The following is a 22,891-nucleotide window of genomic DNA, read 5'->3' as shown; positions in this document are numbered from 1 at the left end:
CATATTTCAGAAATTAAGAGGAGGCAAATGCTATGAGATGGGCCCTAACTGGTAGGAGATCCTCGAAACAGCCACATGAACACTGAGCATGCTTAGTGGCCATGGAGTGCTGGCAGAGTGTTGCACAAGAGGAAAATTAGGAAGAGTGAACAGAATGGAGTGGTTGCGTTGAGGTCTGAACTGCAGCGTTTTGTTGCAGTTCCCACTTGCTATTCATAACAAGCCTGCGCATTAGGTCCTTCTATACTGTTTTATACATGTTTTAGATATTTTTTTATCTTATTTGAATACTTAAATCCCACCAGCACCTTTGTAAGTTTTTTTCTTGTCTTCTGTGGTTTCAGTCCTTTGAGCAACAACTTCCTGTTTTGTCTTTTTAATCACTTGTCAGTATGCTGTTGTGCGCACACATTATTTGACCATGCCTGCTACTCCATGTGCCTGTGAAACCTTTTGCCAACTACCTCTTCCTAACGCATGTTGCATGTATGTAGCAAATAGGATCATAAAACCACAGAACCAGAGTGCTGGAAGGGATCTCTGAGGATCATCTAGCAATGCAGGAATCTTAACACGTGGATTCCCTTCCATTTGTAACCACATGGAGCGCAGCTTTCTCCCATGATCTCCGCACGCGATGAAAGAGAAACCACCACATGCTGGTTCACACGTGCATGCCCACCACCTGTGCAACGTCAGGAGGCGACTTGCCCATCTCAAACTTCGCAGCTAGGTCCTCCACATCACCACCGTTCTCAAGCGCCATCCTTCTGCTTCCCCATTCGGGCGCCAACCTGCCCCAGCTGCAGATCCCACGTGTGAACGACGCTTTGCAAAAAGCAAACAACGGACTGAACCGCACACGTGGATTTTCCGAGCTGGCGTCGATGGGGAGCGAGCAACGCAAAGCGGACTAGAAGGAGAAGAAAGGGGAAGCGCCCAGCAACCTGGTTCTGGGATCCACCTGCTCCCAGTCCCGGGCGCGCGGGCTTGGAGGGTTGACCCGTCTTCTCTGCAAACTTGTGCAAACTTTCCCCCCACCCTGAACTTGCGCCGGTGTGATTGGCTGAGCTGCGCGCGCCAGGGTGCGCGTCTGTGTGCGAGTGCGCGCGAGTGCGCCTCCCTGGGCGTCCAGCGCGCCGCGAGAAGAGCCCCGCTGCCGAACTGCGCGCTTCTGCTGCCGACGTTGCGCCGCTGGGGCTGCGGAACCCGCGCAACTTGGGCTCGTGCTCGAGATCCACCGGCGGTGAGTGCGGAAACAGCGCCTTGGCGGGGAAGTCTTGGGTCTGGAGAGCGGGAAGGGGCCGCCGGGGAGCCCGGCGCGCGTCTCGCCCTTCTGCAACTCCAACAGACTGTTGCATCAGACGCGCCGAGCGAGCGGGACGCCAGCATGCTGCGAGGAAAGCGGGCCAGGCCGAGACCCTCGCCCCGTTCCTCCCCCCCCTCCGATCCCCCGTTCCCGGGGCGCCTCCTTGGAGAGGCCCCGATGGGCGCAAGAGCCCGAGCCGTCGGGCATTGCCGGAGTTGCGACGGGAGGGAAGGAGATCGCCCTTGGAACAAAACCCCCAAGTTTGGGGTGGGTCGGCGGGCGAGGATCAAGATGTGGCCCGAAGGGGGTTAGTTGAGAGGAGGCGGATCGTGGTGGGTGGCGGCGCGCATCGTGGGCAGGCCGGGTCCTCGTCGGTGGGCTTGGCTGGCAGCGCAGGGGTTAAACCGAGAGGACCCCCCCCCCCTTTTGGAGGCCTCTGCTGGGAAGCGGCGGCTTGCAAGGAGGAGGGGGGAGACCAGCTCGTCAGGCTCTGCTCGCGTGTCGCTCCAGACCCGTGTGAAAGGGGGCTTGTTGTGGTGCCCAGAGGCGCTGCCGTTGCCACGTGGGCTCCCAAAGGCGATGCAGGCGGACGGGGCCCCGGGAGGTGTCTCCGGGCCTGCGATCGGATCACATCAGAGTTAAAAAAAAGGGGGGGGGATAATAATAATAATCCATGCAGAAACGAGGCGGTGGCAGCAGCAGAAAAAAGTAACGCAGATTAGCCATTTGTGTGTGTTAAAAAGCTAGGTGTCCTGGATTCAAATCCTGCACAGTTTGAAGAAAGGGGCATGGAGGGGACTAGGAGTAGTGTGGGGGGTAGCAGCACACATATCTGTTTATTATTCCCTTCTCTTGAGTGTAAAAAACCAAACGTCAATGCGGTTTTAAAACCACAACATCGCACTTACTGTCCTCAATTGCAAACTCCTGGTTGTACATCCTCCTGCAAAATGGATTAGAATTCCTCCTTTATGTATGGATCTGAAAGGCTAAAAAATTGGGGTACAATCAACCAACATTAATAAAGTCCTGTTGCAATGCAAAAGTGGCTAATTTTTTTTGCTGGATCATGCCCGTAATCATTACTACCGTACAGCGTAGCCCCATGTTTAAAGATCCTAAACTGCAATCCAACACACTTTTTAGGGAGTTTGAGCTGTTTTTGCTTCTGAGTAGTCCTGCTTTGTTGGGATTTTGCTGTAAGGGTAGCTAGTCCTCATGAAGTGGCCCTGTTTGGGATCTCCCTCAGTGGAGGGTGGGATCTTGTTGTGGAAGCTGAGAAGAGCAATTCCAAAGGATCTGGGGAAGCCTTTCACCTGTTCAACGGGTGTCTTATTTATTGACAGATCAGATTTCTTATCCGCCCTCCACTATGAGGTCTCAGAAATGAGTTGCGACAATGCAGTGGTACCTCAGGTTACATACGCTTCAAGTTATACACTCCGCTAATCCAGAAATAGTGCTTCAGGTTAAGAACTTTGCTTCAGGATAAGAACAGAAATCGTGCTCTGGCAGCGAGGCAGCAGCAGGAGGCCCCATTAGCTAAAGTGGTGCTTCAGGTTAAGAACAGTTTCAGGTTAAGAGCAGACCTCCGGAACGAATTAAATACTTAACCTGAGGTACCACTGTATAATAATACAATATTAAAATCAATTTGCAACAGATTAGTAAACAGTTGAAACAATTTGCATCTGAAGAATAGGATGGGGCCTAAAAAATAAAACTCATCTGTGAAAGGCCAGGGCAAAGAGATGCATCTTCAATAAATGTCGAATACTATACCACAGGGGTGCCCAAACTTTTTTCAAAGAGGGCCATGTTTGATGAAGTGAACATGCATGTTGAGCTTTCTTTTACAATTTCACCCCAGGACATATACTGCCACAGGGGCTGGATTAAATCGACCAGCGGGCTGGATTAGGCCTCCAAAACAGACTTTGAACATGCCTGCTATACCATGAAGGTGACAGATGCATCTCTGTGAGAAGTGAATCTCACAGTTTAGGGGGCGCTACTCGGTCCCTGCGGACGACTCTGGGGTTGCAGCGCTCATCTTGCTTTATTGGCCGAGGGAGCCGGCGTACAGTTTCCGGGTCATGTGGCCAGCATGACTAAGCCACTTCTGGCGAACCAGAGCAGTGCACAGAAATGCCGTTTACCTTCCTGCCGGAGCGGGACCTATTTATCTACTTGCACTTTGACGTGCTTTCGGACTGCTAGGTTGGCAGGAGAAGGGACCGAGCAACGGGAGCTCACCCCGTCGCGGGGATTCGAACCGCCGACCTTCTGATCGGCAAGTCCTAGGCTCTGTGGTTTAGACCTGCTATTTCTGGGTGTGTGTGTGTGCCATTTCCTTAACTCTTGGACACAGGAACTTGCAGCACATGGCCCAAATCCATCTGGTCACCTCCTCCAAGCACTGAACCACTTCCCATTCAGATGTAACAGAGGGATGGAGCTGGGTGCCAACTGCATACTGATGGCACCTCATCCCAAATCTGATGACAGGTCCCAGTGGCTTCGGGCAGATGTTAAATAGCATGGGGGACGAGATGGAGCCTTTGGGGTGCCATAGGGCGGTTCCCAAGGTGCAGAACACCTTGCCTCCTCTCCGCCCCCATAATTGTTTTCTGAAAAGGGCTTTGAAGGTAGGAGTGGAACTGCAGTGTAGCAGCACCCACAACACCCACTTTCTAGTAGGATCTCATGGTCACACTTCCCCATCTCTCTGCAAATGCCATCAAGCAGAATGAACAAGGTATTTTCAGCGAAACTGGTCTGAAATGGGTCTGAGCATACCTGAAGCTGGGCTGCAACCACTGCTTTGAATAAGGTAAAGGTAAACAAGAGTATGCCATGTTAGTTCTTGGATTCAGCCTCATTTACTTTTTATATGGTAAGGTAAAGGGACCCCTGACCATTAGGTCCAGTCATGATTGACTCTGGGGTTGTGGCGCTCATCTCGCTTTAATGGCCAAGGGAGCCAGCGTACATCTTCCGGATCATGTGGCCAGCATGACTAAGCTGCTTCTGGCAAACCACATCAGCGCACAGAAACGCCGTTTACCTTCCCGCCGGAGCAGTACCTATTTATCTACTTGCACTTTGACGTGCTTTCGAACTGCTAGGTGGGCAGGAGCAGGGACCGAGCAACGGGAGCTCACCCCGTCGCGGGGATTCGAACCGCCGACCTTCTGATCAGCAAGTCCTAGGCTCTGTGGTTTAACCCACAGCGCCACCTACGTCCCTTACTGCTTTGAATACCTTGCCCCCAAAAGAGGATACAGTATTTGCCACTGGGTGACGGCTCCCATTACTCCAGTGAAACATTCCTTGGATCTACCCAGTCCACCCCCCCCCTTTAAGCTACCAAGTTGAGTGAAGATTGAGAGGGCAGGTGTTCGGCCTCTTAAACATTAGGATTGCTCTACTTGGCATGGATTAATTAACCCTTAATATCCTTCAAGGGACGCAGGTGGCGCTGTGGGTTAAAGCCTCAGCGCCTAGGACTTGCCGATCGAAAGGTCGGCGGTTCGAATCCCTGCGGCGGGGTGCGCTCCCGCTGCTCGGTCCCAGCGCCTGCCAACCTAGCAGTTCGAAAGCACCTCCGGGTGCAAGTAGATAAATAGGGACCGCTTACCAGCGGGAAGGTAAACGGCGTTGCCGTGTGCGGCTCTGGCTCGCCAGAGCAGCGATGTCACGCTGGCCACGTGACCCGGAAGTGTCTCCGGACAGCGCTGGCCCCTGGCCTCTTAAGTGAGATGGGCGCACAACCCCAGAGTCTGTCAAGACTGGCCCGTACGGGCAGGGATACCTTTACCTTTAATATCCTTCAAGCATTTTTTCATGTGATCAGTAAAAGGGGTTGTTTCTGCAGCTTTTCAGAGCATAATTATGGGTAGAGGGTGACATTTGTCCAGTCTCTTAGGCGGGCTAAAATGGCAGACTTCTGGGTAGGATGAAAAGGCAGCAAAATGTCGGTTTTTTGATTACCGTATTTTTTGCACCATAACACTCACTTTTTTCCTCCTAGAAAGTAAGGGGAACTGTCTGTGCGTGTTATGGAGCGAATGCCTACGGATGGCGGGGGGATCTGCTGCAGTTGTGAGCAGAGGATCCATGGTTCCCCTTCCTTCCCTCCTCCGTGGCTCGCTTTGAAACAGCAAAACGGGAGAAGAGCTGCTGAGTGGGGAGGAGAGAGAGGGACAGAGAGCCTGCTTGCTTTAAAGGAGCAAAGCAGGAGAGGAGAGGAGCTGCTTACACGAGTGTAAGCGGCTCCTGTCCGGTTGGCTCCTTTAAAGCAAGCAGGCTCTCTGTCTCTCTCTCCTCCCCACTCAGCTGGCTAAATAGCAGCAAAGTTTTTCAGCGAGCCAGGGAGGAGGGAGAGAAGCAGGGCCTGCTTGCTTCTCCTCTTATACTCCTCTTCTGCATTATTAACAGCATCCTTCTCCACCCACCCCACACGTGTTCCTTGTCCCTTGAGTGCTTTTCCTTCCCTCCCCACTTAAAACGTGGTTACAAAGCATGGATCGACATGGATCCTCAGGATTTTTGCACTGGGTCACCCCAAATTCACCATCAGATCACATAGCATGTCCATGGCTACAGCTTGCATCAAAAAAATCACGCACCCACTGTTGCCTGGGGCTGCAGTGGTGCAAAAACGTGGTTACAAAGCACGGATCGACATGGATCCTCAGGATTTTTGCATTGGGCTACCTCAAACTCACCGTCAGATCACATGTCTGTGGCCACAGCATGAACCACAAAAATCATACATCCACTGTTTCGTTTAGAATATTTTTTTTCTTGTTTTCCTCCTCTAAAAACTGTGCGTGTTATGGTCAGGTGCGTGTTATAGAGCGAAAAATACGGTATATTTTGTATTTTCTGCAGCAAGTACCAAATATTTTGGGCTAATGCAGACTTCCTTCTCTTTCTCTCCTGCTCTGCTTCCATCTGATCATCCTGCATCTCTGATTTAGGATGATATTTATTTTTAAACCTGGATGCTTATCAACCCCTTTCCTCATTCTGAAATGGGAACCGCCGCAGTTCAAGTATTGCCTGGAGGAACTGCTGGTTCAGACATGCACCTGTAATATATCTGCACACATCTCCACCCATGGTGACTGGCTACTGAACGTGTGAACTGACTCCCATCGGAGACATCCTTGTGTCTGAAATGATGTGAGGGGAAGCTAAGAGTTCTGCCTGTGGCTTCCAGTGTGATGGCTCATGCGCTCGGTGCAAGACAACCCTAGATTGTGCAGCCCTGAGTGCATGTGTGAACCAGCCCTTGGCTGGCACCTGAGTGCTGTGACGAAGCAGACTCCACTGAAAAGTGTTGGGCGTGAGGTGATGTGGGCATTGTAACTCTGGTGTCAGATCTTTGGCAGCCCTTTTCCCTCTACACGACACTGGTGCTGTCGTCAGACAAGGAGCATGCAATGGGTAGAACAGCTGTGACGTGCCTCAGAGTAGCATTATTTCCCGATTCCTGCAAGTTACAGCCTGGGCTCAGTGGTTGCAAGGTTGTCAGTCTGCCTTTGGATTAGAGCCGATGGCCCCTAGAGGCCATGGATACCTTTCCCTGCCTCCTGAGCCAGCCAGGATCATTTTGGAACCACCTGGAAAGGGACCAAACTCTGTGTGTCTCAGTCAGTCCCATCTCTCCCACCCCCGAATCCTGGCAGAATTGCTCATATATCAGTGCCCACGTGTCTGTGCCCTTTTCCCATTTGCAATCTTTTCCCAGGCTTGGAGCCCACGCAGATCACCCTGTTTTTATCTCTGGGCACGAAGGCTTTGCGTGTCTTCTCCTGGGACGGAGAACTGGGCCTGCAGTCCCTACTAGGGAGGGTGGCAATGGAAGGGGAGCTTTTCCGCACAGCTGGTCTTAATGTCTCCTGTTTCCTGCTGCTTCAGAGAAGGAGAGCGCATGTCGTCTTCTCCTGGGTTCGGCCCTGAGTGGCGCGAGTCCTTCTGGCCGAGCGCGTGTGCCCACAATTGCATGGGGGAAACGGAAGGAGGAAGGGGGTCGGAGGCAGCTGGAAGCAATTTCGGCGTTTTCCAGCACCCGGATGGTGACCAGAATAGTTGTGGCTTCCTTTGTGAAGGGCTTGGCTGGGAAACAAGGCATGTGGGAACTAGTTCAGGCAGCAGCAGGGCTGGCATAGATGCTGGTACTGGGCCCCAGACAGCTGCTGCCCGTTGTTGAGTGCTCTCTGCATAAGATAGCATATGGATTTGGGAGGGTGTGAAATTTGCACATGTTTCAGGGCTTGTGCTTGGTTGGGCAGTGGTGCTTTTTAAACATGTCCTCCCCTCTTGAACTTCCCTTTGCTGTTGCCACAGACAGCTCTTGGCTTCCTCTTCCTCCTCCATTACCCCTCGCTCCCACCCCATGGTGCTTTGCCATGTGTTGATCTGGGGTGAGGGGGGGGGGAGGATGGCTGTATGTGTCGTGTGTGTCTCTATTAATTGGACTATGCACATTAATACAGCGGACGCTCGGGTTGCGAATATGATCCGTGCGGGATGCACGTTCACAACCCGCAGCGGCGCGTCTGCGCACATGTGGGTTGTGATTCGGCGCTCATGCGCAAAGCACGATTTAACACTTCTGCGCATGCACGACCCCCCCAAACCCGGAAGTAACCCGTTCTGGTACTTCCGGATTTTGGCGGGTCCATAATCCGAAAAAATGCAGAATCATCTGTAACCCGAGGTATGACTCTACACAAAACGTGCCTCCTCTATGAGATGTCCGTAGGGTGGCAACACAAGAATGGGCCTTTTCTGTGGTGGCTCCCCACTTGTGGCATGCACGCGCCAGGGAGGCTTGCCTGGCACCTTCCTTACATATCTTTATGCCCTGCAAAAAAAGTTCCTCTTCAGCCAGGCCTTTGGCTGATGAAACATTCTCTATGGCCTTTTAATTGTGTTGGGGGTGGTGGTTGTGAGCTTGTTTTTGCTCTTGTTCTTGTTCGTATTATGTACTTTTGTATTTTTATGTTGTGAACCGCCTTGTGATCTTTGGATTAAGGGCAGTATGCAAGTTTAACCAATAATAATACTAATAACATACCCTAAGTTCCACACCAAGGAAATCCATGTTCCGGATGCAGGACTGTGTTGCGCAAATCTGCATTTTTTTAATAGAAAAAAATTAAATTTTTTTGCTTGCCTGTTTGCTCATTATATTCATTAGTTGCCTCTAGATGTTTTGACCGCACTGCCCATCAGCCCTTCAAGGGCAGCAGGTTGGGGGCAGGCTGGTCTAAGTTAGCGAGGTGACCAGTTTTAAAACAATACAAGACAGTTAAAACAGTTTCAAAACAATACAAGACAATCAGTGCTTTTTTCCCTGGGGGTACTCAAGGGTTCGCATTACCGGCACCGCCAACGTTAAAAGTGTGGCACTTGCTGTATCAACTTCATGGTGAGTACTGGAACATATATATATATATTAAAAAAGCACTGAATACAATCAAATAACAGTACACAAACCCAGTAAAACAACCATATCTGAGGAGCGAACAACTTAATTTCAGTGATGGTCATTGTATCCGCCGGCAGGCAGACTTCAGGTTTCTGGGAATCTGTTTTGTTTTGTTACTCCAGGGGTGAGGAAACTTTTTGGCCCAGGGGCCGGATCGTTATCTGGGCCGCCTTTGATAAGGGAGGACAGAACAGCCTCATATCAATTACGGTAACTGATGCCATCATGATGTCAGGTGATTGACAGGTGGGTTGTCCCACCCACCTGCCAGAACTTTAATTGAAATTGCTCTGGAAACAGAGCTTCCTTCCTTCCTTTTTCTTGTTTGGTCGTGTCCGACTCTTCATGACACCCTGGACCAGAGCACGCCAGGCACTCCTGTCTTCCACTGCCTCCCACAGCTTGGTCAAACTCATGCTGGTAGCTTCGAGAACACTGTCCAACCATCTTGTCATCTGTCGTCCCCTTCTCCTTGTGCCCTCCATCTTTCCCAGCATCAGGGTCTTTTCCATGGAGTCTTCTCTTCTTTCTCATGAGGTGGCCAGAGTATTGGAGCCTCAGCTTCACGACCTGTCCTTCCAGTGAGCACTCAGGGCTGATTTCCTTCAGAATGGAGAGCTTTGATCTTCTTGCAGTCCATGGGACTCGCAAGAGTCTCCTCCAGCACCATAATTCAAATTCACCATAATTCCTTCCTTTTTAGCAGCAATTTAAATGAAAATCACTTCATGCTATTGGACAGGGGATAGGAAAGCACCTTGCTCTAGCAAAGGAGCAGCTGGTCCCAGTTATTCCTTCGCAGCCACATGGGTCCCAGACTTGATGTCCCTGGTCCACCCACCCCATAGCATGGGAGGGTCCGTCCAGAGAGGAGTTTGGATGCTAGCAGGCCCCTGGGGTGACAGTATAAATCGGCTCCTGTTCCCTTAAGGCTAATGCCCACCTGCCTCTCTGGCTTGGGTTTTTGGTTTGTGTTGTTGATTTCAATATGACACAGTTTTGGAGTCGGGCTGCACACATTCCTGGGTAGATTAACCTACTAAATGAAAGCTTTAAGGCTGCAAATCTGTACACGCTTTTCCTGGAAGTAAACCCCCTCAAACACAGTGTGGCTTACTAGGAAGCAAGTGTTCATAAGATTGCATAACTTAAACTGTGTGTTCCTTTTTTCTCCCCCCCCCCCCCTTTAGCTTCTGGTGTGAGTTGAGCAATACTTTTTTATTTTGAAGGTGGTTCCTCGGCGCCTTCCTCCTGACAAAGACTGTCAATAACTTTTTCTCATTAAGCTGCAAGTGATTTTAACGCTTCCCTTAATGTCACCCCAAAAGCACCTATGCAGTTTTTTAGCAAAATTCAAGTGTTGGTTAGTGACTCCAAATGGAAAGATCTTAGGAAGTAATTTGCTGTCCTGTTTTGAAAGGCCTGGACCATTCCTCGTAGTGAAAGGGGGAGTCAACTTGAGTGGCTGAAACACAGGGCGAACGTGATCCGTGCGGGAGGCATGTTCACAACCCACAGCATTCGCAGCCTGAAGCGCCGCGTGCTCATGTGCGTGACGCGATTCGACGCTTCTGCGCATGCGCGTGACATCATTTTGCGCTTCTGCACATGCATGAGTGCCGAAACACAGAAGTAGCCCATTCCAGTACTTCTGGGTTTAGCGCATTCCGCAACCCGAAAACGCGCAACCCGCAGCGTTCGTAACCCAAGGTATGACTAGGACTTTTCTGGTTTGGTTTTGCCTTAGATGAAGCAGGCATCAATTAAGCGTTCTATAACATGCTTAAAAAATGAAGTGTGTTATTTTTCCATCTACAGTGGTACCTCAGGTTACATACGCTTCAGGTTACAGACTCCGCTAACCCAGAAATAGTGCTTCAGGTTAAGAACTTTGCTTCAGGATGAGAACAGAAATCGTGCTCCGGCGGCGCGGCAGCAGCAGGAGGCCCCATTAGCTAAAGTGGTGCTTCAGGTTAAGAACAGTTTCAGGTTAAGAATGGACCTTCGGAACGAATTAAGTACTTAACCCGAGGTACCACTGTATATGCCAAAAGCTTAAGTGCCTTGATGCTTCCATTGACTGCATGTTCGCAGAGGTTACCTCACACTTCAGTCTCTATTCCTGGGAATCTGGATGCATTTCTGCACAGCTGCTCTGTTTCTCCTCCTGATGCTGTGGATTCACATTCAGCACACCTGACAGTTCACCTATACAGTACTATGCCTGGATGCAAAATGCCTTCGCAATTCACAAGAATGCAGCATGTCAATTCAAATCTGGCTTTTGAAACAGGGAGCTGGATTTTGACAGTGTTGTCTTCCGCTTTAAAGCAACACAAGTTTCTAGTTCTCATGTTTGCTCTTTGGTGGGGAAGGGGACAATTCAAAACACGTAGGAGATAGTTTATAGGAGTGCAGCGGTGTCTTGCAATGCTATCAGCAACAACAAACTACATCTTGCCTTGAGGTGGCTAGCCCCACAGTTGGTAGACTTTTTCTCACTCCCCACCTCACTACCGATTTTGGCAGTGGTGACAAAAAGCATTTCTTTAAAAGTAGATACATGATTGGGTAGTGTGCAACCTAGTGCCCTGAAGGGGGTGCAGATCTCCTCTATTCCAGTTATCAAATTGATCATTTATTGAGTTGGGGGGGGAATAACCTCCCCTCCTGAGCTGAACTGCACAGATTAGCCGAGGTGTGTGTGTGTGCAAAACTCGGTGTGTGGAGCTATATGTACTCAGGGAGCATGGATTGCACACTTCCTTGCACAGCCCCACCCAAGCAAGCTTGTCTCAGCAAACAGCCCCACACTGGATTTGACCAGGACCCTCATGTAAAAGTCCAATCTTGGTATGCCTAAATATCCTGGTTGTGTTCAAGATTCTTTTTTTTAAATTTTTAGGTAGGTTTTTTAAAAATCATGATTCCAGACCTGCCCCTTTTCCCTAATTCAAAATCTGGGACAGGCATACTGGAGAGAGACTTTTTTATTTTGCTATTACCGTGGTACCTCGGGTTACATATGCATCAGGTTAGAGACGCTTCAGCTTACAGACTCCGCTAACCCAGAAATAGTACCTCGGGTTAAGAATTTTGCTTCAGGATGAGAACAGAAATCGTGCAGCGGCAGCGGGAGGCCCCATTAGCTAAAGTGGTACCTCAGGTTGAGAACAGTTTCAGGTTAAGAATAGACCTCTGGAACGAATTAAGTACTTAACACGAGGAACCACTGTGTTTACTTTCTCAGGATGATGCTTCCACCCATGCCATCATGAGTCCCTAGGTTGAGGGAAAGTAACAGGCCCACAGTCACGCGGTGAGCTTCATGGCTGAGTGGTGATTTTAACCCTGGTCTCCCAGGCCCTAGCCTACTTTATATTTCTTCGTTTTATTCCATGCTGTGACGTGAAGCCACTCTAGAAATGGTGGCAGCAGAGACCCCCTATTAAACTAAGACAAGACATTTTGGTGCTGAGTATCATATTAATAAGTTTGCAGGGTTTTGGTATCCACGGTTTCTTTGCAAAGGAAAGAGGACAGGTAGAGAAGCAGTTGTGACAGCTAGACCCCAGGTGAGCAAAGGTGAGGCACTTTGGAGCTTAGTGAGGTGCTAAGCCTTTGTAGGGACGCGGGTGGCGCTGTGGTCTAAACCACTGAGCCTAGGGCTTGCCGATCGGAAGGTCGGCGGTTTGAATCCCCACAACGGGTTGAGCTCCCGTTGCTCGGTCCCTGCTCCTGCCAACCTAGAAGTTCGAAAGCACGCCAAAAAGTGCAAGTAGATAAATAGGTACTGCTCCAGTGGGAACGTAAACGGTGTTTCTGTGTGCTGCTCTGGTTTCGCCAGAAGCGGCTTAGTCATGCTGGCAACATGACCCAGAAAAAACTGCAGACAAACGTCCGCTCCCTTGGCCTATAGAGCAAGATGAGTGCCGCAGCCCCAGAGTCGTTCGCGACTGGACTTAACTGTCGGGGGTCCTTTACCTTTTTTTTTTTTTTTAAGCCTTTGTAAAACTGCAATGTCCACAGCATCATTGCAAGGGAGGAGGAGGCGGAGAAAACCAAGACAACTTGGCCACATCACTGTGAGCCTGTTGGCCGTGCCCTTGTGACTTCTGGTTCCGGGGGACACCGGTGGCGCCTGGCTAAGGGCCTCAAACGCAGGAAATGTTCCTTTCCCACCCCTTCCTGGTTTGATCACCATCTCCAGTGCAGGTTGCTTGGACTGGAGAGGCGTGAAGTTAGTAGACCTGCCCGGCAAGGTTGTGCAAACACGCAAAGCAAATATTCAGGCACGGCAGTGTGACGTGGCCGTGCGCTCCAGCACAGACCTTCAGGACTTTGCATGGGGATCCCATGCCGTGGGGTTATGGCATCGGGAATGTGACAACTGCAGAAGTTCCCAGGCCTGCGTGATCCTGCGACACCCTCTCTTTGTGGAAAGGAGGCGCTGTTGCAGGGCCAGGGCTGCATAACTGCTGGGGAAGTGAGGGGAGCTAGCAGTTCAAGCTGTCTCGCCTGAGTGGTGCATGCTCTGGTTATCTCCCGCTTGGACTACTGCAATGCGCTGTACGTGGGGCTACCTTTGAAGGTGACTCGGAAACTACAACTAATCCAGAATGCGGCAGCTAGACTGGTGACTGGGGGCGGCCGCCGAGGCCACATAACACCGGTCTTGAAAGACCTACATTGGCTCCCAGTACATTTCCGAGCACAATTCAAAGTGTTGGTGCTGACCTTTAAAGCCCTAAACGGCCTCGGTCCAGTATACCTGAAGGAGCGTCTCCACCCCCATCGTTCTGCCCGGACACTGAGATCCAGCGCCGAGGGCCTTCTGGCGGTTCCCTCATTGCGAGAAGCCAAGTTACAGGGAACCAGGCAGAGGGCCTTCTTGGTAGTGGCGCCCACCCTGTGGAACGCCCTCCCACGAGATGTCAAAGCGATAAACAACTACCTGACATTCAGAAGACATCTTAATGCAGCCCTGTTCAGGGAAGTTTTTAACGTGTGATATTTTAGTGTATTTTTGGTTTCTATGGAAGCCGCCCAGAGTGGCTGGGGAGGCCCAGCCAGATGGGCGGGGTATAAATAATAAATTATTATTATTATTATTATTATTATTATTATTATTTATTATAAAGTGGTGCTTCAGGTTAAGAACAGTTTCAGGTTAAGAACGGACCTCCGGAACGAATTAGGTACTTAACCCGAGGTACCACAGGTGGCAACCCTATTTGCATCAGATTTCTGGACAGGTTTTTTAGCCTACTAAGAGGCTTCAAATGTCGAATGGAAATGCGGGCTTATGTGGAGGTGTACAGTGGTACCTCGGGTTACATACACTTCAGGTTACAGACTCCACTAACCCAGAAATAGTGCTTCAGGTTAAGAACTTTGCTTCAGGATGAGAACAGAAATCGTGCTGCGGCGGCAGCAGGAGGCCCCATTAGCTAAAGTGGTGCTTCAGGTTAAGAACAGTTTCAGGTTAAGAACAGACCTCCGGAACAGGTACCACAGTAGTAGTATTAGTAGTAGTAATAGTAATAATAATAATAATAATAATAATAATAATAATGACATACCAGGAAAAAGGGGCAGCAGCGCTTTGTTTTGGAGGGGAAATAACCCAGGACTGGGGATGGAAGGATCTGTGCCTTGGGGTTCTCCCAGTTTCTCGTACACTATTTCCAATCATAAATCCAGTTCTCCACATTTCTAAATCCTTCAGCATTTGAGTGCAGATTTTCCCTACTAAACATGTTTGTGCGCAGCTTTGACTAAGAAGCACATTTTTGCAAGTGATTTCTCCTAATGCAATGCCTTTTGTGTGTTATTTTCACTAATACATTTATTTCTATGAGCTCTTTTAAACCAATATATTTCTGTGCGCATTACTTGGCCAAAGGAGTTGCATTGTAAAATTCAGGTTGTTTCCGTGGGTAGTTGCATTCCGGTCCTCGGACAGTTTTGAAAAGTGCAGATTTGATAAGATTCACCTTTTAATGTGGACTGAATCAGTTTTCTCCCCCAGGACTCTAGAAGTTATGGCTTTCTAATTTCCCTGCATTTAAAGGCCTGTGGGTATTCAGCACCTAACTTGGCTCCCGGCCACCTTCCTCTATCCTAGTGGCCCCATTCCCTTACCTGAGCCAGGGTAAAAATCCAGGTGTTCTGCATCTTTCTGTGGGAACATAGCGTTGAGCTAAGGATGCGGTTGGAGATCAAGGCAGCAGCCAGACATCTCCATTGCCGCTTCTGCCCCACCCAGCCTCCAGAGCACTTTCCCAGGTGCGGGCAACAGCGTTAACCCTTCCGTTTCTTGGTTCCGGAGACTCCGGCTTTGCAGAAAGGTGATTGTATTTTCCCGCAGGGGCAAGGAGCTTTTCCCAGCCTAGGGTGCCACATTCCCACCAGGGCAACATTCCCACCAGCGGGGCGGGGGCGGCCTCAAGGTGAAATTGCGAAGGTGGGAGGTGGCGCCAAGGCCCTAACGGCTTCGCTTTGGGATGACACTGCCTTTGATCCCCATCTGTTCTGCCAAAACATGCACCCATCTTGTGTCTCGCCCCCGTACCACCAGCATCGGGGAACCGGTGCCAATATGAGGGAGTGGTGTGACTTGTCAGCATTAATGCAATATTCTGTAGGGTGTGGTTGGTTTGGGGGAAATGGGGGGAAGCCTAAGAGCGGGGAAGCATGCCTGGCCTCGCCTCCTCTTTTGCACTGCCTGAGACAGCGGCCTCAGTTACACAGGGCCTCAGATACGGCTTTGCCAGCTGTCCGGGGTAAAGACCAACCCCACCACCTGCTTTGGTGCCTTTCATAGCAGCTTGATCTACAGCAGCCTTTCTCAACCTGTGGGTCCCCAGATGTTGTTGGACTACAACTCCCATCACCCCTAGCTAGCAAGGCCAGAGCTCAGGGATGATGGGAGCTGTAGTCCAACAACATCTCGGGACACACAGGTTGAGAACCGCTAAAAGGAATTAACGAATGGAAAACATTTTCCACTGTGTCTACTCAAAAGCAAGTCCTGCCAAGTCCAGTGGACCTTACTTACTCCCAGGTGCAGAGTGGTTAGGATGGCAGCCGTTATTGTGTGGCCGTGATGGTTGTTTCCTGGGAAAGGCTGTTAAAGACACAGTAGCCAACTGAAAGGCCGGCAGCTAGGGATGGATGAACCTGTCCTTTTCTACTTCCCTCAGTTTCACATTTTTCTACTGTTAAGTTTAGTTTGGCCCTGTTTCCGCAGTATGTTGGTGATTTTTTTTTTTTTAAGGCTTCGCATTAATTCATTCACATTTTCCTTAAAAGGTTTTGTGTGCAGTTTTGCCCACTGTACGTTTACTTATTGGAAAGCTGTATCCCCTAATATAACACATTTTTGTATGTTATTTCCACTACCATATGCATTTTTGCATGCACTTTTCCCTAATACATTTATTCTTGTGTGCAGTGTTTGTTTGTTTGTTTGTTTGGGAACTGTACTACAGTTGTCAGTGTTTATACTACAAAATATAAAGACTTAATAGAAAACAAGACCCCAAGGTGGCTTTCACCTATGGAAGCTAAAGCTGTGAAAAGACCCAATATGGAGGTCAAATGGCCGAAATACTGGGAAATATTAGAAAGAGATGGAGACAATTGGAGATTGCAGAGTTTGGAGAAACTAAAAGACAAAGTGCGAGATTGGTTACATTATGCTCAGATTAAAGAGGGTTTTAAATTGGATAAAAAGTTAGGATTCCAGGTGGAAAAATCGAAACTGGAAACAGAACTGTTAGAACCTAAGACTAAGGTACTTTCAAGAATGTATAACTTGCTGCTGAGGTGGAATACACAGGATGAAACAGTTAAATCAGCTATGATAAAGTGGGCACAGGACATTGGATATAACATCATGTTTGCTGACTGGGAAAAGTTATGGACCACCGGTATGAAGTTTACGGCATGTAATGCCTTGAAAGAAAACATTATGAAAATGATATACAGGTGTTACATGACCCCAGTCAAGCTAGCAAAAATATATCACCTGTCAGACAATAAGTGTTGGAAATGTAAGGAAACTGAAGGAATGTTCTTTCACCTCTGGTGGACTTGCCCTAGGGTTAAGGCTTTCTGGGAAATGATATATAACGAGTTGAAAAAGGTATTTAAGTATACCTTCCCTAAGAAACCAGAGGCCTTCCTTTTGGGCATTGTTGGCCAGAGGGTGTTAAAGAATGATCGAACATTTTTTATGTATGCAACAACAGCAGCAAGGATAAAAAGGTAAAGGTAAAGGTACCCCTGCCCGTACGGGCCAGTCTTGACAGACTCTGGGGTTGTGCGCCCATCTCACTTAAGAGGCCAGGGGCCAGCGCTGTCCGGAGACACTTCCGGGTCACGTGGCCAGCGTGACATCGCTGCTCTGGCGAGCCAGAGCCGCACACGGAAACGCCGTTTACCTTCCCGCTGGTAAGCGGTCCCTATTTATCTACTTGCACCCGGAGGTGCTTTCGAACTGCTAGGTTGGCAGGCACTGGGACCGAGCAGCGGGAGCGCACCCCGCCGCAGGGATTCGAACCGCCGACCTTTCGATCGGCAAGCCCTAGGCGCTGAGGCTTTAACCCACAGCGCCACCTGCGTCCCTAGCAGCAAGGATACTTGTAGCTAAATATTGGAAAACTCAAGATTTGCCCACGCTGGAAGAATGGCAGATGCAACTGATGGACTACATGGAGCTGGCAGAAATGACAGGCAGAATCCGAGACCTGGGAGAAGAAGCAGTGGAGGAGGATTGGAAGAAATTCAAGGACTATTTACAAAAATACTGTAAACTATATGAGTGTTAAGAAGGATGAGAGATTTGAAAATAACAGGGCACCATAAAGCTAGTTGAAAAGATTATGAGAATGAGTGAATTGTATGAGAATAATAAATTTTGAATAAATATTATGTTAAAATTAGGTATTTAAGATCTAGATAAAATATTCAAAGGTAGGGACAAAATATTGAAAATGTGTATAATAAGAATGGAAATAAGGTGATAAATTGCTGGCTAAAGTTTTATTAATGTGGAACGCAGGAGCGGGAAATGTGAGGAAGTCCAAAAATGAAGAAAAGTTGGTCATTATATATATATATATATATATATATATATATATATATATATATATACTACATTTTTTTAGATTTGCCTTGAGACACTCTTGTTGACCACCAGCAATATGCTTTTCATTTTTAAGTTCGGAATAGAGTACAGTGGTACCTTGGGTTAAGTACTTAATTCATTCCGGAGGTCCGTTCTTAACCTGAAGCATCACTTTAGCTAATGGGGCCTCCTGCTGCTGCCGCCCCGCTGGAGCACGATTTCTGTTCTCATCCTGAAGCAAAGTTCTTAACCTGAAGCACTATTTCTGGGTTAGCGGAGTCTGTAACCTGAAGCGTATGTAACCTGAGATACCACTGTAGTTGCTTTGGAAGACAATCATCAGGCATCCGCACAACATGACCGGTCCAACGAAATTGATGTTGAAGATTCATTGCTTCGAGCATCACAGAACTGCTAGGCTGTTTTGGGGAGGAAAGTTGGGAAATAAATAAACAGAATGACTGTGTGGACAGCCCAGGATAAGTTTACCATTTATGCACTATTGCTGAATCAATGCCTGTTGCAGATCGAAACAAACAAACAAACAAAAACCCTAGTCCGTCAGGACCCTTCAGCAAAAGCTGGTGTACATACGCTGCCTGTCCTCTCTTACCCCATGTCAGTTCACAATCCCCACCACCAGAGTTAAATGTTTTGAGCTCCCCAGGAATGAGGTCATACCGAGTCTAGAAAGTTTGCTAGCCTGGACAGGGCCTGCAGATCTCATTCCAGGAGTTAAACAGAATGCCACTCCTTGCCGCTGATGCTGCCAAGTCCAGGCCTTTTTTGCACTTGGGTCATCCGAAGCATATCAGAGAAGCAAGCAACGCCATAAATCAGAAGAGGCCAAGGAGATCCAGGCTTAAGAGATCCAGGCAGCTCCCTTCTCCCAGCTAACTAATGCTGCCATCCCTGGACAGGATTCCTAGTTCCCTTTTCCTCTTTTTTTGCCCCAACGGACTGTGGCTGCAGTCCTGACCACACCAAACTCAGTAAGACTTCTGAGTAGACGTGATGGTCCACGTTGTGCTGTGGGTTAACTTTCCCCCCAAAGCTGGACATGAGACTCAGTGGTGCAGTATTGTAACTTTAGAGTCTGGACTTAATGGGTGGGGGCTCCTTAAATGGGAAAGTGTATTACTTCACTGAAACTAAATGGGTCTTACAGGGGTCGGGGGGGGGGGGGGTCTTTGTTTTGTTTCCTGCATTACTTCTGACTGAGGGCACTTCCAAATGACCTGTTAATGTTCAGCGTTCATCCTGATTGTTGTTGTTAACTAAATTTGTATGCCACCCTTCATGAAAGAAGATTAAAGGGCATTAGCTATTTAATGAGCACACTGCGTTTCCCCCTTACTTTCCTTATCACAAAAAGGCCCATCTCTTTTTTTGTGGGGCGTGTGGGTTTGTTGCACAAGACCTCCCAATAAATTTTAACCATGGTGTCTGAATTTGCCAATATGGAACCGAATCCCACCCCAAAATAGCAGCACTCAGGATGGAAGCGCCTGCAGGATGGCGCCAGCTCCCTCAAATCCTAGAACTCAACACTTTCTGTGCAATAAAAAGGCCACTTGCTTTTCCCAGGCATGACATCTGGCTTGTTCACAACACAGGCACACGTCTGGCGTTGCACTATTGGGGAAATCTCTGCCCTTCTTTCCCATCCCATCCCTTTTTGCCCCTTGTGTCATCCGGGTCCTTGCACAAAGCAGCAGCTACAAAACCTACCCTCTTAAAACCAGTGAAATACAGATTTATTGTATGTATTTCACAGGCAGCTAGAATGTTGTTACACATTTAATACCTGATGCATTGAAATAATAAAAATGAGAACAATAATTTTTGTGACAGCCCGTGCTGTTTTTCTAGAAAAAGAGGTCCTGGAGCTCACCCTGAAGGCCTTCCATGTTCTCTTATAATAGCAATAGCGCCCACCTGAGAGGTGCCGGAACAGGGTTTCCATGAGTTCCGGCTGAAAAAAAAGGCCATAGCTTTTTGGAAACAGAATGGAGCATGAAAAGCGAACGTGATTTGTTTTTGCACAGTGTCTTCTGAGTGCAGTATTTGCCTTCTCTCGGAGTGATATTAGGAGAGGGGAGCTTCTGTGGGGTTTATGCCTGGGGTACAACATGCTGTCCTTCCCAGGGTGGCAAGAGGATGTGTGGAAATGCCAGACAGGGCAGCCTGCCAGCTTGCGCCTGAAGGGGAGGGAGGGAGGGAGGGAGGGAGGGAGGGGAACTGGGTAACATCCTTCCCTCCTCACCCACCTCCTGTCGGGACAGACTCCCCCCTAGGCAAGGGGTTGGAATCACTGCCTGTTCTCTGGCATTCACTAAACCCCATGAAGAGGCAGTGGCAATGCCTCTCCTGGCAGCGCCTCACGACTCTTCCCTCCACACCTACTTTGCAGCTGGGAAGAAGAGAATTTAGGTATCTTGATTCCAGGAGCCACCCTCTTCCAACCCCTGCGGCCCTTTGTAAACCTTACAGTGCATTGCTTGCTGAATTCTTTACTTCTCCATGTCCCCAGGTGTGCTGCTGATCAAGGTGTGCTCTGCTGCTGCTGCTGCTGCTGCTGCTGCCCTACTTGGTGATTTACCCCAGATAGTTTCACACACAGAGAGACACACACACCTGCCAGAGGATCACCAGGATGGAGCTACAGAATATGGGAGAGGATGCAAGCACCGAAAAGCTCAATGGGACCTTGTCTGATAGTGACAAGGCTGCTGTCCTGGAAGATGGGTGAGTCTTGAGGGGGGTGTTAGGTGCTTCCCCTCCTCAAATTGGCTCCAGAGGGTCCTCCAACTGTTTGGAGAGCAGATTTGGGGGTGGGTGCTTGTGGAGGGGCTGCAGGCACTGTTAGAAACTCAGATATATAAGCTAGGAGCCAAACGGCTCCTTTAAACAGGGTTACAGTTGCCAAAACAGAATGTCTGTTTGCCATTTTGGGGCCGGGCAGCTGGAACGTCACATTTTTTAAGACAACTTTTTGGTTCCTGAAGTTCGTTCCGATTGTGCAGATAAAATAGAATGGATGAAATTCTACTGGATGGGGTATTGTGCATGAAAACAGTCCAGACCCAAGGATGCCCAGGCATGCACCTCCAGATGGTGGAGATGTCAGGGGCAAATTTTGAACTCTGGCTGCAGCGGCAAGGAGTGGAGGGGGAAAACCTGTTGCACAAGAAGAAATGTGTTGGGTGAGCAGGATGGCGGTGCTGGATGCAGCCCTGTGTACTGTAATACAGCAGAGTAAATAAGAGAGGGGATTGGGGTGGGTAGGGAGAGCTGCTGTGTCGAGAGGTGTTATGCGTCTCAAGACAAGATGTTGGGGATGAATGATAAGGGAGGGCAGTTGCTTTCTTGTCCTGCTTAAGCTTTCCAAAAGCATCTGGCTGGTTGGAGAAAGAGCACCACAGCCTTCCCCAATCTGGTGCCCTCCAGATGTTTTGGACTACAAGTCCCAGCAGCCCCAGCCAATACTGTCCAAAATATCTGGAGAGCACTGGTAGGGGACTGGATTGTCCATACCTTTCATGTGATTGCTGTTCTTACACTCTTAGGTTGGATAATGGGAAGCAGATGGTTTAGGTTTGAAGTCCCATCGATGCACTGGGACCATATCCTGATTTTGTGTGGATTGTGGCAGTTTCCAAGACTTGGCTCTTGGCTTCCCCTCTGTGGATGGAACAGTGTTGCACAGAATGGGGCTTGCGTTCCTCCTGTTTCCTGAAAAAAATGATTCTGGGGGTTGGAGTGCCCTTTGTGTGGGAGATGGGGCAGAGGGCAAGGCCAGCCCTACCACTAGACCGAGTGAAGGGGTCTGCCTCAGGCGGCAGATTCTGGAGAGTCCCTTAAGGCCTGCCCTGTGTCCCCTGAGCTCAGTTAGCCCTCTGGTGTGGTGGAAAATGCTGTCCCATCACCACCTCTGAAGTAAGACATAACTCTTGGACTTCTGTGCATAGAATGAGGGGGGAATGCATCTTATCCTTTAATTTAAGCAACAAAACACCAAGAAGGTAGTGCTGCAGATTGGGGAGGGAAGTGACAGATTTCCCCCTCTTTCATGAGCAGCTTCAGATCCCAGCTATTATTTGCCCTTCATGTAAATTTGGGCTGTGCAAATAATGCATTAGTCACTAATGCGTTCTTTCAGAGCCTCCATACTGATATGTCAAAATTCTGCAGGTGTGTCAAGGCTGTCAAATGATGGTCACACTTTTTTAAAGCCTTCACTGCTGGAGCAACAATAACAAGCAAGATAGCCTAATCATTAACAGGTTTGATAATTAGGCTGATGAAAGCAATAAATTAAGCTGCCATCCTTTGCTTAACCTGAGAGTAAGCCCCACCAAATTGGTTGGTTCTTGCTTCTGAGTTGACACTGTGCAGTTAATTAACTGTTGTTGTGAAAGAATGAAAATAGCTTTTGTAGTAATTAATCACATTAAAGAAAAACGGACGCATTTTAATTACGCCAGGTGAGGTTTGTGTGAACGTGGATGATTCACTCAACAATTTTTCTCTTCAGCTTTTATCCTGGAGCACCAGGGCTGGTCTGCAGTTACACAATTAAAGAAAAGAAACAAAACGAAGCAAAGAAACGGAGACTATTAAGAAACAAAGGCCAGATTTTAAAGGCAAGGTGTGCTCCGTAGGCAGCAGATTGGTTCTTCAAGCAGAATAGGAACACAGGAAACAGCCTTACTCTGAGCCAGACCATTGCCTCATATCTTCTTCTTTGGTGACCACTCGTAGCTGAGTAAGATTGTCTTCCATAAAATGGGTTTTAGGAAGACGCCTGTGCGTGAATTTGTTTTATGTGTGCACGCTGACCAACACAAAGTGTTTGCAGTAAGGCTCTATTCCAGGGGTCAGCAAACTTTTTCAGCAAGGGGCCGGTCCACTGTCCCTCAGACATTGTGGGGGGACGGACTAT

The 22,891-nt window shown here is 48.8% G+C and overlaps 1 protein-coding gene and 1 long non-coding RNA gene across 3 annotated transcripts in view; one reads left to right on the top strand and one right to left on the bottom strand.

Moving 5' to 3' along the window:
- The first annotated feature begins 1,116 nt into the window (after window positions 1-1,116).
- The window catches only part of SLC38A5 (solute carrier family 38 member 5), a 49,738-nt gene continuing 27,963 nt past the window's right edge, over window positions 1,117-22,891 (top strand). The window contains exons 1-2 of one of the 2 annotated variants that reach the window (XM_079960095.1): window positions 1,117-1,246; window positions 20,480-20,694. In XM_079960095.1, coding sequence (XP_079816221.1) covers window positions 20,603-20,694 — 92 coding nt within the window. In that variant the 5' untranslated portion in view covers window positions 1,117-1,246; window positions 20,480-20,602. Of the gene's footprint in view, window positions 1,247-20,364; window positions 20,380-20,479; window positions 20,695-22,891 lie in introns of those variants that run through there. The other variant, XM_079960096.1, reaches the window with a different exon arrangement.
- Window positions 2,125-16,083, bottom strand: LOC307206800. The gene is made up of 2 exons (XR_013834506.1): window positions 14,958-16,083; window positions 2,125-2,298 (listed from the first exon to the last, which is right to left on the bottom strand). It is a non-coding gene; the product is annotated as an uncharacterized lncRNA (long non-coding RNA).

The sequence above is a fragment of the Podarcis cretensis genome (genome assembly GCF_951804945.1).
Source record: "Podarcis cretensis genome assembly, chromosome: 17".
NCBI lineage: Eukaryota > Metazoa > Chordata > Lepidosauria > Squamata > Lacertidae > Podarcis > Podarcis cretensis.
Note: the sequence above shows the minus strand (reverse complement) of the source record. Positions and strands in the feature narration are given on the sequence as shown.